Below are 18,395 nucleotides of genomic sequence, written 5' to 3' on the forward strand. Positions count from 1 at the left end.
TCGCATTCATAAGAAAAACTCGTGTATATCCCACGCGTTGAAACAATCGATTGCATGCGAAACAGTCAACACGGGGCTTCCTGCGCAGCATCTTTTTTTTGTTGAGCTAAGCCTTCCGATATGGACCGACGTCTTCGGTACGATCTGTACCGTGTCATAGCTGGCAGAGGGTTGTTGCAGCATATTTAATAACAATATCTGGGCTTTTACTTCCCAAACCCACGACACGATTATGTGGGACGCCGTAGTGGAGGGCTCCAGAAATTTCGACCATCTGGTGTTCCTTAACGTGCACTGACATCGCAGAGTACACGGACCTCTACGTTTCGCCTCCACCGAAATGGGACCGCCGCGCCGGGATCGAACCCGCGCCCTTCGGGTCAGCAGCACAGCACTTTAACCACTGATCCACCGTGGCACACAATCTTACGGCACGTTAACAGCAGCCGTCTTCTGCATAGGGATGTCTGCTCTCTTTATGCCATGCAAAGCGTGTCATAGCATTATTCACCGTGGTAACATAACACGTAAGGCGAAGCACTACTAAGCTTGAGGGCGCGGGTTTGATTCCAGGGCACGGCGGTTGCATTTCGATGAAAGCGAAATCAAAGATATTCCGTTTGCTTAAATTCAGGTGCACGTTAAGTAACCCATGGTGGTCGAAATTATTCCGGTGGCTCCCACTACGGGTGGTCTCACATTCAATATGTGCACCAACGCAGCTTTCCACCTGACTCCTCGAGAGATTTTAGGCCGCTACGTTGAGGTCGCTGTTACTACTGATGATGACGTATTGTGTCACATCCATTTGTGACAGTTTGGCTGTTTCAAAGGTACCGCCGTATACACAATTCACATGGCGTTGGCACATGAACTACTATTACGAGACCGGAAGGCAACATTCGCACCTACCTTGCTGCCCTTGTTTTGGATGTTGCGGCTGCTGATTGTATTGAATCACGAATGAGCTATTTTTCATGGGTGGATAGCTTTAAAGCAACCACTCGTTCCACGAATGACGTGCCATCATGGCTTGCGGAATACTACGCATTTGCCGTGCAATGTTTCCATGTTTTGCTCCTGACTCTTTATCCGATGAGATGCATCTTTGAAACGGGCAGTGCAAAAACAAGGACACGAGAAAAGTACTACACACGATAGGCGCTCTGTGGTGCGTTCTACTTTTTCTCGTGTCATTGCTTTTGCGCTGCCCATTTCTAAGATGGATAACCAATTCCAACTTGCCCAAATGTCTATTCTTCTGCATCCGATGAAATGGCACGGTAGTGTTCTTGCCGAAGCAATTGTAAGCACTGGCATGACTCACTGGTAGAATATCTTACTGCCACGGTGAACATCCGGGTTCAATTTAACCAAAAGACAACGGCGGCGGGCGGCGACGTCACGACCAAAATTGGTTGTTGGTATGAACAGCTTTTGCGGAAAAGAGTCGCGACCCAGCGAGGCTGTCATTTTTCTCTCGTTCTGTATCGGTCCCCTATGATGCTTGTTCTTGTAATTAGGAAAATTTCTTGCAGCGATATCGAGGAATGATATTCGCCCCCATGTCTCCATCCACAATATGCTTATCATGCAAGGGTTACGCCTATTTATACACGGAGAAGCGGCAAGGTTGTGGCAAGGTGATGGTGAAACGGCAAAGTTATGGTGCAAGGTGTTCGCTCTCGAGTAATAGGGTAACCTACACCTGTGCTCATGCATACACTACCACACTGCGCTTCAGCGACACGGGAGCCAGAACTTTGTAGCTTGAGCCGCGAACGCGCGAAGACGTTGCACGTCCCGCGGGCCTCTGCCTCACTCCAGCAAGGCACGACATTCGGCCGTCGACATCGCTGTCTTTCTGGGGCGCGTATTGCAGCAGTTTGATTAGTCGGTGCTATTGCACTTGAAGCAGTAGGCGGTAGAGAAACACCGTTGGTGCATGGGAAAGCTGCACTGCTCCGACAATGAGCTGTCACGCGCTAACACGAACCGAAAGAAGGGCGACTCCTTGATGCTAGCGCGGCCAGCGTTCCTCGTTGGCATCGAGACGAGCCAACTGCGTCACCGTCGAATCGCTCCCTATCGGCGCACTTGAGTGTCATGACGCAGTATTTCACTTCACCGCTCCCAGGCGGCGGCACCACCCCGCCCCGCCCCGCTTAGCCTAGCCAACCGAGAGCACCCTACCAGAGAGAATGTGTGAGATATAAGGCGCGTGTGGTGCCTCGTGCGGGTGCGTCGGTAGTGTAGCGGGTAATGCGCCAGGCACCTATAGACCCTTTTCGAAAAAGGGCGCCCCTAGCGCCGCGCACGCAAACTACAGTCTGCCGCCATTGTGAGGGCACCGCAGCAGACGACGCAGGCTTCGGCAACGTGCCAGTGCGTCACATTTCAGCACCACCGAATCGTGAACTGTCATCAACGTTTTTCGTAGAGACGGCGTGCTGCAATGGTGCAGACGTGCTGCGTTAACATGTGCCACCAGCGAGGATATCGCGACGAGAAGAGCGATAAGGTACGCGATAAAACAACAAACGCACGTGCTCTCTCTCCGTACGTGATGTCAAACGGACGTGCGGAAGGACGCCGTTTTGTGAACGCGCTACAGAAACAGACGTGCTTATTTCACAGCGCCATGTGTAGCCTTGCTTTTACGAATGAATATTCTTCTTCCTAGTGCCTGCATGTGGTGAACTGCGATAGATTGTTTGTGCATAAATACCGCGAGGGTTCGTAAGGTTAGCCAGAAAAATAAAAATTAAGTTGCGTACCGTTCATTTAGTAGCGACAGTACTCGCATATCGTAAGCCACGTGTCAACATTTTTTAGTACATACAAACAGGGGCGTAGGCACAAATTTTTTTCGGGGGGGGGCACCACCTTGATCTGAAGTGGGGGCCGGGAAGGCAGATGTGGTCGAGTGTCATTTTGTGTTCTGTGTACCCATGGCAAAAAAAATTTCGGGGGGGGGCACGGGCCTGGTGTGCCCCAAGGGGGGCATGGGCTCGGTGTGCCCCCCCCCCCCCCCTGGATACGCCACTGCATACAAATATACCCAACGCGTGGCGTCCGTAAAATAGTTGCGTGGTGTGGCTTGCGGTAGACAGAATTTTCACCAGTTGCGGTCGCATAGTTCCGCGACAGTGACGTCCTTCCTTTCCTTCGGTGAGAAGTTTGTAGTTTGTAGCTTCGGCGAACCTTTTTTCCCGGTCCGAGCGCGCACGCGAGTTGGCTGTGGTCACGGTCCCGCAACCGCGGCAGTCGAGCCAAACTGCTCGTCCAACCCGTTGAAGGGTACAAAATGTTGCTCACTGTGCATTAGAAGCACCTCAGAAAGACCAACAGGGAGTACTAAGAGCTCGTTCAAGCACGCAAACGGTGAGATTTCAGCGGATGACACGGAGAACTAGCCGCCAACACAAACATCACAGCACTCACGCATTTGACGGCTCGCTTTCCATGCCCTCACGATGGCGCTGGCTATCCCACAATCCTTTGCGAAGCGAAACTGACGAAAAGCCCACCGTCAGGTGGCGTATTTATGAAAAGGGTCTATAGTCACGGACCGAGACGTCATGTGTCCAATTGTCGGCTTTTTTGTCTTGTATTTTTCTGTGTTTGCATTTTACCAACGTCATATCTGTGACGGAAATACGTCAGTGAAGTTTTGGTGGATGATGATGAAATGAACTTTATTTGGTCCTGGATCCCGCCATGAAATACTTTCGTGTTCAAAGACAGGTTAAAATTGTTCCTGACGCAAGTATTTTTCGATTACATTGCATACAGCTCGTTACAATGTTAAACGGGAAAGTCAGCAAGAAATGAACCCCCCCCCCCAAAAAAAAATATTTTGTGTACCTGTGAAAAACACCAGATATATTACACGCAAAAAACTTGTGCTGGGGTCCTTGCAATATCACAGCAATAATCGACGGGAGGAACGAAACGATGTCTTCCAGTTTACAATGAGCACGGCTGTAGATGAATGCAACTATGTAAGACAGCTTAGGATAGGTGTGAATGAAATTCGGGCGCACGTTCAGTTCTGAAGCTCAAAACGCATACCCACTGAACTCTGTCCGCCAATAATAAAAATAATATATTTAATCTTCACTCGACAATTGCGCATGCTCTTCCGCTTTGGCCTTTTCATCGAGCCGTTTGTGTTTCTCATCATACTCAATGCAGGGCGCATTTATTTCCACCACGTCTTGCATAACTGTAGTACATAACCTGCTTAAGGCCCTGAAGCACAAAGTTTCTTTCTTATTGTCGTCGCCTGCCAATCCCCACATGAGGCATCTATGCTTTCCTGAAAAAAAAAAGAGAGAAGCAAATCAGTGCATGTGTAAACGTTGTTTTAGTATGATAAATTTATTCCTGATTACGAACGCATGTAATCTGACTTTAACCCTTTCGTGACCGTTGACGAGTATAGCCGTTACGAGATTTTCTAACAAAGTGGCCGATGACGACTGCAGTCGTCATCAATAAAAATTGGTCCCACAGGGAACCAATGAAGACTATTATCATCATACTTGTGCTTGTTGACGTTTAGATGGCCACAATTGTCCATGTTGGGCCATTTGTGGGTCGGCTTTATTTTAATACCATTTTTCATTGTAATGCAATTTGAAGAAGCCGCCTTCGAGCTATCGTTTTTTACGGGATTAGTGAAATAAACAATCCCATTGAAATGAAAGTATGGCACCGTTTTATTCCGAAAAACAAAAAGCTCTACAAAACGCGCGACAAAATGTTTTGGTGATTTTGGCGCGTTTTTCTTCTTTTCTTGCGGTCGCGAAAAGGTTAGCACAGCACGCCTCTTGGTCAACTTCCCGCTGCTAAAAGACACCGTCGGGGAACAAGAAGCCGAATGGCAACATGGCAGCACAAGCAGCAAGCGGTCACATGAGGGTACACCGTCACTCTAGCAGTGCGCTGTAGTAAAGCGGCAACAACAGCTGATAAAGATTCTACACTCCTATGAACATGCTTTCCGCAAAAAGTTTATGCAAAAGGAAGGCAAAGTATATTCCGTGCTTTCGTAATAGAAGCATCGAATTAATGACGAAAAGTCGTCAGTTAGAAATCCGGCTTTAAAATCCGGCTTACACATACTTTGTTGGCTACTTTTTGTTTTGGCAGCTTTCACGGCGAGGGAATTGAACTGCGTTTCTCGTTTCAAACGAGTACATGTCGGCGGCGACCGTTCTAACGCCAGTCGTCCACGACCGTGCTACTGAAAGTTAGCGCCAGAAAAGTATCTAAAGCGCCCAAAGAGCACCATAGCTTCATGACACCTCCTATGGCCACGACCCAGCAACCTAAAGCTTGAAATGAAATCTGATCGTGCTGCTGATTTCCAGATATGTCCGCCATGAAATGCGTGGTAACATGCGTTGTTGCGGTTGCACTTTTAACCAAGTCCGTTTTTGAAGAGGAGCACAAAAATAACAGGAATGCCTATGTATTGGTCGCGACCTATGGAAATAAAGACCTCTAAAGTGGTCTCATCTGAAAATTTCTGGGCAGGGGCATCTGGTTCTGCAGGCGGTTTGTGTGTTGGGACACCATAGGCCCGAGCTACCGGAATTGGGGGTGTTTCAACCCCCTCCCACGTTTGTGTGTGCGTGGCTGCACCATGTCCGAAAAAATATCCTGCTGGTTGAGCCAATGCCGGGCCTTTCGACTTTAAGGCCCCTGGCGTAGGCAACGCATTTTGTTATGCACTAGTGTTCGTATAGCGTGACGTGAATGTATGACGATTGTAAATGACAGATCGTAACGTGAAAATCCTGCATGCATGACTTGTACGTAATCAAATAATTGACGCGGTTTGGTGCTCTTGCGGTCGTTTCTGAGCGTATGATGACATGTCTTAACATAGAAAATCACGAAATACGTGTGACGTGAGCAATAGCTAGCTGCGATGGACACCGGCGGCGACGGACGACATCATCACCACAAACGACTGTTTGTGTAAGCCAATCAGAACTTACGCGGTATAAAAAAAGTAACAGTTTCACCGCAAGGGCGAAGCAATGAATGCGATAGCAACAAAAAAAAGTAGTGCTACACGAAGTGAGGCTGGCAGCTAACTGTTTTGTATCCGATCTCGCGTAACTACAAAACGCTGGTGTAAGAGAATAGGGCCGCTTCAGGCAGCGATGCTCTCCGCATAGTCACTTCGCGGTGAAAGCGCAGCACGTAGAAGGGTGTACGAGCCGCCCGCTGTGATGGCTTTCGAAATAGCGCGCGCGCCAGCGATCGCGACCGCGCCCTTAGATTCAAAGTTCAAAGTTGCTCCTCGCGCGACACTACCCCCCCCCCCTCCTCGCGTCTTCGCGTCTTTTTTCATGTTCGTCAAATATGGCTGAGGCGTTTCCTGTCTGCTTCGACGGCAGGCCTCCCGAGCGGGGTGATGTTATCGCATGCACCCTTCGAGCGACGGAAACGGGACGGCTCGTTTCATCTCTGCTTCGGCCGCATTCGTCGCCCCCGCTAGCGCGCTTTTAGCCGCGGTAAAACATACGATGCGCGGGGGGATTTTATCGATTTGGACTTCATACCGGAAGGACATGACGGCGACGGCGGCGGCAACGGCGACGGCAAAAAGCCGTCGAGACTGTCCATATAATTGCTATCACAATAAAAACAGACGCCGTTTATACGTAACTTGATGTGTTGCAAATGCCACAAAGCCGCTAGCATGCCCTATGAGTAGCATTGAACTGTTATTTACATTTATTTTTTGCCTTTGCACTTTTCTTAAGGTGGTATAGATCTGCTGTGTTGAGACAAAGCCGACATTGAAGTACTATACAAGTAGACAGCTCTGTTTGTAGCATAGGTCGGCAAACTCGCTCATGAGTCGACTCACTCACTCACTGAGTGAGTCAGGCTGAGTAATATCTTTGTGAGTCTGAGTCAGAGTGAGTCCTGTTGAGAAAAATTTCAATGACTCTGGGTCTGAGTGAGGAAAATTTTGGTGAGTTTGAGCTCGAATGAGCCCTAAGAGCAAAATATATTTCATGAGTGAGTCTGAGTGAGTTCCAAATTGTTTTGCTGGCCTATGGTCCTATTACTCAACATCAGCATTACTATCCGCCGTATGATGACTCACGTTTATACTCACGTCTACTCGCACACACTTCAAAGCACTAGCGTTCATACGCCATCCCAATATTTATTGATCAGAGGCGTGAGTTACGAGGGGGGCGAGGGGTGGAGGGTTTCACCTCCCCCTCGCAAAATCTTTCCCGGCAAGTTCTTCATAAAAATATCTCGTGTGAGCCCTCTCTTGTCCTTACTAGATTGCAATAACTCGTATCTGAAGGTATGAGATCAAAACTTACGAAGTAGAACACCGGGTAAATGGGATATTGATGTTAAAGAGCATTGGCACTGTGGTCGATCAAGTTTATTATACGCTAATGAACTCATGAGTCGACTCACTCAGACTCAGCTCGAGCTGTGAGTCCGAGTCTGAGTGAGTCCGAGCGAGCAATATTTTGGGGAGTTTCAGTCTGAGTGAGTCCCGTTGAGAAAATTTCCAGTGAGCTTTAGTTCACGTGAGTCTGAATGAGGAATATTTTGGCGAGACTAAGTCAGAGTGAGCCCTAAATGCAATAGAAATTTCATGAGTGAGTCTGAATGAGTCCCACATTTTTTTTCCAACCTATATTTTCTAGTGAGTCTCAATGTTCAAGGCAGAGGTAGAAATTACTGCCCAATGTGCGTATTTTTAAATAAAATTAATTAATGGAGGTTTGAAGTGCAGGGGAAGTAAAGAGTAGATAATACTGGAGAACCTCATAATTCGGACCATTTGATTCGCTTGAATAATATTCTGCTAAACAAGCCGCGAAAATATTTAGGCGACATTAGTAACACTCATGGGTCGCAAAAATCTGGTCCCGGCATTTGGAGTGTGATACGCGACCGAAAAGTGATTAGCAGACCTCCTCACGCTAGACCTTGTTGAACATAGCAGCAGAACTTACTCCCGCGAACATTTAAAGTTTCTGACAAGTACTTCATTGAAAAAAGAATCTGATACAGAACAATAGAAATGGCTCATTTTCGATCAGCTTACAGCGCAAGAAAAGACGAGGACGCAGACCAAGGATGTGACGACATGAGCGCTGACTCTCACATCCTCGTGTCGTCACATCGTTGGCCTGCGTCCTCGTCTTTTCTTGCGCTGTAAGCTGATGAAAATGAACTATAACCAACTAGCCCAGATTTCCCTCCTTGTAATAGAAATGGCTTCTGTACGATGCCTGTATATAATACAAAAGCATTTTTGTCCAATTGGCCTCAAGCAGGTTTTCAACGGATTTTAGAATTAATTGCTTCATTACAATAACTGCACTTCCTTTTCAGCATGATATCGGTCTTTGTGATCGACCGAATTCCCGATTGCTTTCAACGTAAAGTGGGCCTGAGTGAGTGAATTGTATTTAACGCAACAAAGTGATATGCCGTGGCCTCCGCAATTAGCTCCAGCAACGCGTTGTTGCTCACGCCTTTCCATTCGCACGGAGAGAGTGTAATCAGAGAAAGCGGTGTGACAGACAGAAGAGCGCCGCTAATTGGATGGAGGACTTGCGCTAGGGCCACAATCCTGCTGAATGTTAACAAAAAATCAGTTTCCCCATAAAGACGAAACATTGAATGAGATGCCAACCAATTTGAATATTATACGAACTAAACTAACAGCTACCTCTTTTGCATCCAATATCGCGTAACTATACAAAACGCTGGTTTAAACGAATACGGCCGCTCCAGGAACCAAAGCGGTTTTAGTGCTGTCTGTCCTCTAGACGCGAGGTGAACGTTAGGAGCCCAGCAAGGCTACGAGCCATCTCCCGATGTCCATGGAGATAGCGGGCGCGCCACCGTTCTCTGTTTAATCTCGCCATGGCTCATCTCTCCCCACTGCTGAAGGATATTGTCGGTGTGCGGCACGATCTGTACGCCGCCGATATCATGCTGTGGGCAACCCAGGGTTCTCTTGGCAGCATTGAGGCCAGCCTTCAGCATGCAGCATCGGTTGTGGATGACTACGCTCGCCGCTGCGGCCTCGAATGTTCCCCTGCAAAATCGGAGTATTTGCATCTTCGCCCCAAACCAAAAGAGACGACACCAATCGCACTTTCCTGCGCCCACTGGGCCAATCCCGGAACGCGAAATCCACGTCTTGGGGCTCTTTATACACACGAGCCGGAAAGTCGATACAACCCTGCGCAAGTTACGCATACGGTCGGGGATCAGATGGGCCGCATGGTCCGTCGGGTCTCGAACAAGCAAGGGGATCTCAGAAGCCACGATGCTCTGCGCCTCGCCAACGCTTTCGTGACCAGTCGAATCCTGTATTCGACACCCTACCTACGTTTGCACAAATGTGATGTGAACACGCTCGAAGGCATTCTCCGCGAGATGTACAAGCGCGTCCTCGACCTCCCGATCTCAACCTGTAACAAGCGTCTTGCAGATTTGGGCATGACCAACACGTACGGGGAACTCAAAGAGGCCCATCTTAAAACTTGCGGATACTGCGCGGGCTAGAGCTTTGCAAGGACGCTATAGGTCCCGTCTTGTAGTCTTCTACACGCACGCGTCTGGCACACACCATTGGGGGGGGGGGGGGTACACGGCAGCCGTAGTCCATCAAATCGTGCCTGTTCAAGGGCTCACTTTTCGAGCTCCGGACATTACTCACGCGGAGAAAGTCGCCATAGCTCTCGCCGCAGCGGACCCCGCATCTCGGAGTATTATTACCGATTCGCGGAGTGCATGCCAAAATCTTACGAAAGGTCGCAGCATCATTCTGCTCGAATTCTAAAAGGTTGTTATTATCTGGCCCACCCAAATACACGTTTAGTCATCTTGACCCCAGCTCACGCAGGACTAGGTGGTAACGAGGCTGCCGATGCCTCGGCCCGCGCGCTTGATTCCTGGGAACCTCCTCGCCCTCCATCGCCTGACGATCCAGAACCTAATCCGGTCACCTCATTTCGCGACATCACAGCGATGTACAAGTCCAACAGGCTCCGATTTCCGCCCCCGGCGCCGGGCCCGACTAAGGCTGACGAGCGCTGGCTCTTACGCCTATACACCAACACAGTATTGTGCCCGGCGATACTGAAGTATTTCAATTCGGCCTTCTCTTGCTTGCGGATACTTTCCACATGGTGTGACATGCCCATATAACCCGGTGGTGCCCCCAATCACCTACCCTTCACCCCCTACCCGAGAGAGCTGGGAGGCTGCCCTGCTCGGCTGCTCGGCCTTGGAGGGCCAAAGAGCCTTCGTGGCCGGGGCGCGTGCCGCCTCGGAAGCCACAGGGGTCCCGGACTAAGGACTCCTCCTAGAGTTTGCACAGGGTCGACCCTTAAGGCCGCCCCTATCTCTCATTTGTACATAGTCGAAATAAATTTTTTCACCACCACCACCTGCTTGAGGAGCCATCGACTGCAGGCCTCGCACGCGGGGCGGCATTGTCGCATGCACCCTTTGTGCGACGGCGATGGGCGGCTCATTTCATCTCTCCTTCAGCCGCGTTCGTCCCCAGCGCTTGCGTGCTTTCACTCGCTCATATAAAATACGACGCGAGGGGCGATGTTATCGATGTTGACTTTAACGGAACATCACGGTGACGGCGATGGGATAAACCTGCCGGGAATGTCCATACAGTAAATATTGCAATAAAAGTTCGTACCATGGCCATACTACGGTAAATGCGACGCGCGTCGTGTTTCCCCTCTAGCCTCTCGTGATTTCTCACGGGGCGAGAGCACGCGAGGAATAATAGAGAGCTAAGCAAGTTGGTAGGTGTTCATGTTAAAGAGATTAGGCGTTCAAACACGAACGCAAGAGTGAAGTCAAGACCCCACAAACGCCAACTAACTTAAAAACGCGCACAGGGGCGGAAAAGAATGTAGACTCAGAAACTTAAGTGCGTATGCACAGGAAAGAGGCAATACTGATCATTCTGTAACGCTTGGTCGTCTACGCAAGTTAGATAACTAGCTGTTCAGGCATGTGGTTTCCTCTTTATGCAAATTAATCGATGGCAGGCTCACGCATGCGCTACCACAATTATCGATATGCCCGGCCTCAACCATTAGACGCGTTTGTTCATTCCTGTGCCTGCATAAAACTGCACAGTCACCGAATTTCGGCCTATTAACGGAGAAGCCAGCAGGATTTGTGACATGCTTAGCGCAGAATTCTGGCTTTAACTTACGTTCTACCACGAATGTTTCAATGTCCGTTGCTCTACTCCGCGTGACGTTCGCCGCCAGGAGCAGCTGTACGTCGACAGCTAACCAGCACCCGGGTAGCTAACCAGCATGCGGAATGTTTGTGGAAGGTGAAAGTTCGTGAGCTTCAACCATGTAGGATGAACATTTTTTTGTACTATTTCGCTGCCAAATAACTTACTAGTCCCCGGAGGTGCTGTCTTCTTAGATGATAGTAATTGCGAAACCCTAGACTTAGGTCCAAAATATTGCTTTAAAACTAGCCTAAAACCAATAGATGTCGTAAGCCTGCCACGCAGCATCACTTGACTGGTCCCTGAAGAAGAGCCCTCGCATTGCATTTCTGAGCGCATTGCTATATGAAGGAATCTAATAAGCAACTTAGCACTCCTGATCCTATCCGGCATTTGGTTAATTATTGCGCGGAGAGGAAACTCAGGCATGTACCTTCACATAAGGAAGGGTATTTCATAAGTAGGCCGGATAGAATGTTCTCAGAAAAAGCATTAACAAAAGAAAATTAAGGCAGCATCGCACAGGTAGTTTAAAGCCCCATTTCTGTCTTTCTTTCTCTATTCTTTTCTATTTCTCGCTCTTTCTTTTTTTCTCTTTGTTACCTTTCCTTCTCTCTCTATTTCGCGCTTCGTCTTTTTTTGTATATGTTTCTCTCTCTATTTCTTTATGCATCTTTCCTTGATTCCAACTTTTTCTATCTTTCTTCCTCTTTTTTTTCTATCTTTTTTTGTGTCCGTCTTTTCTATACCTTTCTCTCTGTGTCCATTTCCGTCTATCTTTCTATCTTTCTTCCCCTTTTTTCTCTCTTTCTCTTTCTTTCTCTTTATTCTCATCCTCTCTCCCTGTACTCGTTTTCTAGCCCATGAGAGCTATTGCATCCCACGCCGGACCAACCGGCACGTGTTCTGGGAGCGAAGAGAAGGTGAAGCAGAGGACGAAGAGAGCGCATGAAAGTTCATGATGATGATAGTTTTCGGTTCACTCTTCACGGGCTAACGGCTCCGCTGTTAAAAGGATCTGAAGACGGTAAAAGTGTTGTCGACCTTTTATGAAGACATAACCTTGAGGGGATTGTGTGTAATGTCGAGAAGGCTAAATCACTCACCATAGATTTGCTTTTCCTAGCGAAAGCACATAAGAACGAGATTCCTTTTCCAGCAATTCTTTTGACGCACCTGGAGATTCGCTGTTTCCAGCGAATTGCTTAACCTCACTCAGTTTTTCTGACCCCTTTCGCGTGCGTAATTCTCAGGCACCAGTTTAATTTTTTTTGGGGGGGGGGGAGGACACCGGTGGTTTTAAAGCTTTTAACGTGGACATTGAAGAGCTTTGTTCCCCTTTTCCGCATGAAGGTTGGTTAAAATGTGTGAAAGACTTTATTAATGAACAAGTGCAGGAAACGGTTTTCACTGGTAAGTGTGCTGCTTCTACGGGCGCTTTTCTGGAAGTCCTTTCTACGTATCTAAAATCGACCCTGGTAAGCTATGAGCCAGGCTTCGGCTAAGGTCGCCGCCTAGCGGTGTGTTGAGGTGCTGAAAAACTGCACTAGTCCTCTTGAGAACGCGCCGAATGGGACGGCCGTAGCAACAGCGCATTGCCGGAGCTAAACGCGGAGGCTACGGAAAAGCGTTTGCGTTGCACTTTCAGAGGCAAAGCTTAAACCTCCTCCAGTTTCGTACAATCGTACCAAATTTCCAGGTTCATTTACAGGCATAAATACGCGTATATGCTCACCGTTGTCTCCATCTCCAAACGACACAACAATGCAGTCTGCATCTGCGCCCAGCAAAGTGTAAGTGCCTTGTAACTCAACGCTACCTTCTTGCTGTGCTGCAAGATGAAAAGCATAGGCACATACAAAGCTCCATGGCTTAATAAAATCAATAAAGTTGCTGCAATTTACGCCAGCTACGGCAAAAAAAAAATATTTGTGCGTTTGACGAGTACGCAGGGCGGATGTATGAAAGTCAAATTTTCCACTCGCATTCATATGCTTTCTATAAATTCATGCGACTGGCTATCCAGGGTTGAGCCCCTGGCTTACTTAACAAAATTTTAAGAATGCATACCAATTTGGTTGTTGACGGTAGCATTACTAGTGTAGCGTTGTTGTGTATTAGTGCAAGAAGTGTCTCTTATTGATTTTTCACTTTCAGAAACCAGTAATTAAGACTTAGAATTAGTATAGCCCAGTGGTTATGACACTTGTCTTCGGACCATGAGTGTGCGCTGCCTCGCTAAAGAAACATATTTGTGCGTTCGACGAATACAGAAGGCGGTTTCATGGAGCATGTCATTTTTTAAAAGTTATTTTACCACAAAAGCTTTTGTGAGATCACAACATCAGCCGAATTCGGTGGCGTACTTGCTCGCCACCGCTGCCGGTGTCCGCACCCGCTATATCTCGCAATAAAAAAAATTACAACATATCCACGGGTGAATGATGAAGAGCTTGGGTAAAGCTCGTGAAGCAATCATGGTTACACCGTGAAATGTTCAGTGGTTTCGCCCAGCAGTAATCAAAGCTATACGCCGCTTTGATTACTGCACGCGATCTAGCGTGCAGGGTGCCGCTGCTTCTTTTCTTTTTTTTTTCTATTTTTTCTTTTGTTTTCTTTTTTTGCACACATATTGCACACATTTCTATGGGACAGCGCCATCTAGTATGTCGACACTCAGCTGCAGTTTGCATGCATCTCTATGGGACAGCGCCATCTATTGAATGATACGGGAGACGCGACGGCGGGGGCACGCCGGATGGGGCGACGACCGACCAGGCGATGCTATAAGGAGCTTCGCCCCTAAAATATGCACAATCGAGCGGGATTCGAACCCATGCCCACAGCGTGGCAGTCGAGTATTCTACTACGGAGCCCCGTCGGTGCTTAGAACTCCGTCGCAAAAAGACACTATACACGCGTCATGTCATGCAAGGAATCGCGTTAGCAGGTGTAATAGAGCATGGTAGAAGAGTAAAATAAGAACGAGGTGTGTTACACGATGCGAACTGCGTAACAAGTTGGTGGTTTAAAGCTTCCCACCCATTACAAATGGCTCAGTCATAATTATTCATCGTCTTCAGCCACAGCATCCACCAAGTGCCCAGAATGCCTTCAAGATGTGTAGCGGGTTCCTCGTTTCTCCGCAAGAATGATGAATAATGGCATATGGGTATCTTCTTACTTCCTAAAGTTATGATGATTTATAATGCAGTGGGAACCTTGCAACCGTATATGTAGTAGCTGCACGAGGATTCATTATAACGGGCTGTAGAAAAGCCGCTCCTCCTGCTTTCGCTGTGACTGTGCTGCGTGTGCCACGCGTTTATACTGGCATATCTGGTGAACATGAGCTTGGACAGTGCAAGTATGTGGGTTATAGAATTTTGATTTTTTTAAGCAGACATTATTGCTATGTCATAAAGCCCGCGGAAATATGGAAACGTTGCAAGTTGGGCTACCGTCATCACGATAATGTGTCTTTCGCTGTTTGTTATCTAAGGATTTGTACCTGGTTCAGCATAGGGATAGTCACGTTTGCGCCTTAAAACCAGACTTAAACAACTAACCTAGAAATGAACAAACATACTCACAGAAACGCATAAAAAACGCTTACTGACGCATTTGTTGTTTCGCTTCCTTCGAACTTCTAACGTCCTGACGCATGGTAACGGACATAGAAACTGTATTTTCTTTGCTGACAATCATATTCCAATCCTGACACCACGGAAATACATTGTTTAAGGCGCAATTTCGTTTGACTTCGTGGTAGAGCACGTAGTCATCTGCAAATAATCTAATTTTCACTTCACGTTGGTTAGTTATATCATTATCAAAGAACAAAAATAAAAGTGGTGCCAGGACGGATGCCTGGGGAACACCATATATTATGGGGATCACGTCGGAGGTGTGTCCGTCAGGTTGCACAATTGGTAGCGGTCAGTTAAAAAAATTCGGCAGATCCCACGTACCGGGGGAGTCGATGTGATGCGAAGCATGCGGTGGGAAGGTGACTGTGGTGTAATTTTTTTTACTGAGCGAAACGTTGCAAAGAGACGCTAAAGATTTGTATAAATTTTATCCGCATACATATATGTTGAAGAGCCGCATATGTGTTATATAACCAGTTGTTTACAGTTGGGTAACGCTGACAATGGCAACGTGTGTATTATACCAACACCAGAAGCCGTGAGCTGGTATGCAGTGCTCATACTTGTCCCTTGTGATAGAGAACGCACGCACGTTTCACGAACCCGTGTGCATGTGTAGAACACGTTCCTGGCAGTTCTTGAACAAGGTCATCATCACCGTGATCAGTGAGCACCAGGAGCTGGTCATGACTAGTTATCGGATCAGGTCGTTATCGCGGTGACGAGGGGTCAATGTGTAGTGAAGTATGAGGTATAGTACAGCCGTTGGAAATCGTGGATGCCTCGGTCATTTCGTCGACAAATTGTCTATAGATAGAGCCGGCGACATGTTGGAATATGAAGTCACCCTTCGCGTTGGGGAGGTATGGGCCGTCGATGCTGGTAGGCCTGGATAGGTCTACGTAGACCAACATCAGTGGATGGCGCTTGTAATATTCGTAAACTACCTGGGCGTATGTGCCTGCGTAGCCTAGTCTACAAAGCGGCTGTCAATCAATCTGGCATCATCCTCGGTCAGCATGAGGCCATTGCCCAGCCTCGTAAGAAATGAAGAGGACACTGCGTCGTTCTGGCGGACTAAGTGCACTTTACGGTGCGATGATGTGAATATCGTACGTAACTTTCGTTAATGTATTCCTCCGGAGTCGAGCAATGCTTGAATATAGCTCGCTGAATCATAGGGATACAAATGCAATGTTTATTAGACTGCTATAAAAGCGGAGCTAACATTGGAACCACAGACGTTAATGTGATATGACGTCTGTATCGTAGGAGTATACGCATAGTAGGAGTATCATGTATAGTGTTTATTGCTTTCTTGTAAAATTAGATAGCAAGCACCACAACCACAACTGACGTTGCACTGCCATTACGCCTGCAGAGGCTGTTTTTCCAAACCAGTTTATAGACCAGGCATGGCTCTGTGGTAGAATACCTGATTGCCACGCAGAATGCTTGGGTTCGATTCCTGCTGGGATCCTACTTTTCATTCTTTCCATTCGTCGGGTCAACGCTGCCGATGTCGGTTTTTCTTAACGCTCTTGCATTTAATGTCTGTTCTCGCCGTTCCTGGGTAGATATAAACCATCAACCACCTGTGGCGCATACCCATGCACCGCGGCCCGTGGTAAGCGGGTATGTACCACATGTGTCTGGAGGAAAGGGTTTGACGACATACGCGACAAGATTTTCACTTTATTCGTGTCATGACCCGAAAGTCGTATTCGTGAAATCATGTTACCCTCCCATGCAAACTTTGGTCGGCACCAAGTTAAGGAGGCGATCATGAGAGCCCCCAGACGTAGGCGGCTAGATAGATAGATAGCTAGATGCGTAGATAGAAACGCTCAAAGTGCCAGAGGTTCGCTAAGAAATGCTTCGCATTTAAAATTGGCGGTCCATATTGTGGCAGGTCCATTGCCAATGAAATGTTCAAGTTTGTAGATCAATTTCTGGTGGGATAGACGTTCGAACGCGTAGGAAAAATCAAGGATGGTTATGTCAAATTCGGACTGATTGTTGATACCGTGCGCAAGATCATGTACAAATTGAACAAGGTGCGTAACAGTGGATAATCTATTTTAAAACCGTGCTGGCAAGGGTGGGTGGAATAATTCATAATCTTCTACATATAGAGTTAGAAACTTTAGAGTAATATGTTGAGGAATGTTACCGCATGTACATGGTGGAGAGATAGGCCGGTAGTTGTTCGGTGATTGTTTGTCCCCTGACTTGTGTAGCAGAGTTATCTTGGAAGTATTCCAATTAGAAGAAATTTGACACTGTTTGATTGATTTCTGATATATAAGAGAAAGATATTTAATACCGGGCTAGGCGTCGTGTTTCAAAAAATCATTAGGAATGTCAAGCGGACCACTGCTTTTCTTTCCGTCAAGGTTTAGAAGCAAAGATAGCACACCCGCCTAAGAAACTGTAGGGCCACCGGTCAATTTCTCATGTCCAAATGATTGCAGAAAAGTCTGGCTAACGTGGTGGTTTTCTGTTATTGTCAACGATGAAAACGGATTCAAAATATTTATTAAAACAGTGTTCTTTAGCTTCCCCGTCTGTGGTTCGCATTGGGACATCTGGCTTTTGCTTTGTCCTTAGGTACCGTAAATATTTGCTCGGCGAAGTTTTAATAAAGGTATGTAAGGTAGTACTGCAAAACTTTTATGCGTCCTTCCAGACTAAATGCACTTTTCAGTAGTTAAAAAGCGCAAAGTGTTATTCCATATCGCCTATAGCATGTATAATAATATTGTTTTGGGGGTTTTACGTCCGAAAGCTACGATATTATTATGAGAGACGCCGTAGTGGAGGGCTCCGGAAATTTCGACCACCTGGGGTTCCTTAACGTGCATTTAAATCTAAGTACAGAGGCCTACAACATTTCGCCTCCATCAAAATGCGCCCGCCGCGGCCGGCATTCAATTCCGTAACCTTCTGGTCAGCAGTCGAGCACCACAACCACTAGACCACCACGGCGGCTCACCATTAGCATGTGTGGAATTATTCGCCATGCACACGTACGGTCGCGCCGCGTAGTGGCCGGCGACAGCACTACTTCTGAGACCATAGGCGCAATGTTGTCGTGTGGCTGTCTATGCGCGGACGCGTCTCAGTTTTGTTAATATCAATAATTTCTGCGGTATTACGCGCCAAAATCCCGATATGATCTGGAGGCACGCCGTAGTGGAGGTCTCAGAAAAATTTAGACTATCTGGGGTTCTTTAACGTTCACTGACATCGCACGGTACGCGGGCGCTTCTTGCATTTCGCCTCGTTCCCGATTTGTTAGCAGGTTCTAAGTGTTAAAAGCAACATGTTATGTTGCGTGCTTCAGTGTATCAACTGAGCTGTGAAGGGTGCATGAGCTCCATTTTCAACACTGCGCTTGCATCATACAATTTCAGCAGCACTGTGTAGGAATTCAGAATGTTTGATGTTCT

At 47.4% G+C, this 18,395-nt stretch overlaps 1 protein-coding gene across 4 annotated transcripts in view; it reads right to left on the reverse strand.

The window, feature by feature from the left end:
- Window positions 1-4,091: 4,091 nt before the first annotated feature.
- Window positions 4,092-18,395, reverse strand: part of LOC119399599 (uncharacterized) — a 137,440-nt gene continuing 123,136 nt past the window's right edge. For 2 of the 4 annotated variants that reach the window (XM_037666403.2, XM_037666402.2), the window contains 2 exons: window positions 13,029-13,124; window positions 4,092-4,321 (listed from right to left, as the gene is read on the reverse strand). In XM_037666403.2, coding sequence (XP_037522331.1) covers window positions 4,113-4,321; window positions 13,029-13,124 — 305 coding nt within the window. In that variant the 3' untranslated portion in view covers window positions 4,092-4,112. The remainder of the gene's footprint in view (window positions 4,322-13,028; window positions 13,125-18,395) is intronic. The other 2 variants (XM_037666405.2, XM_037666404.2) reach the window with 1 other exon arrangement.

Source organism: Rhipicephalus sanguineus, chromosome 7 (assembly GCF_013339695.2).
Source record: "Rhipicephalus sanguineus isolate Rsan-2018 chromosome 7, BIME_Rsan_1.4, whole genome shotgun sequence".
Lineage (NCBI taxonomy): Eukaryota > Metazoa > Arthropoda > Arachnida > Ixodida > Ixodidae > Rhipicephalus > Rhipicephalus sanguineus.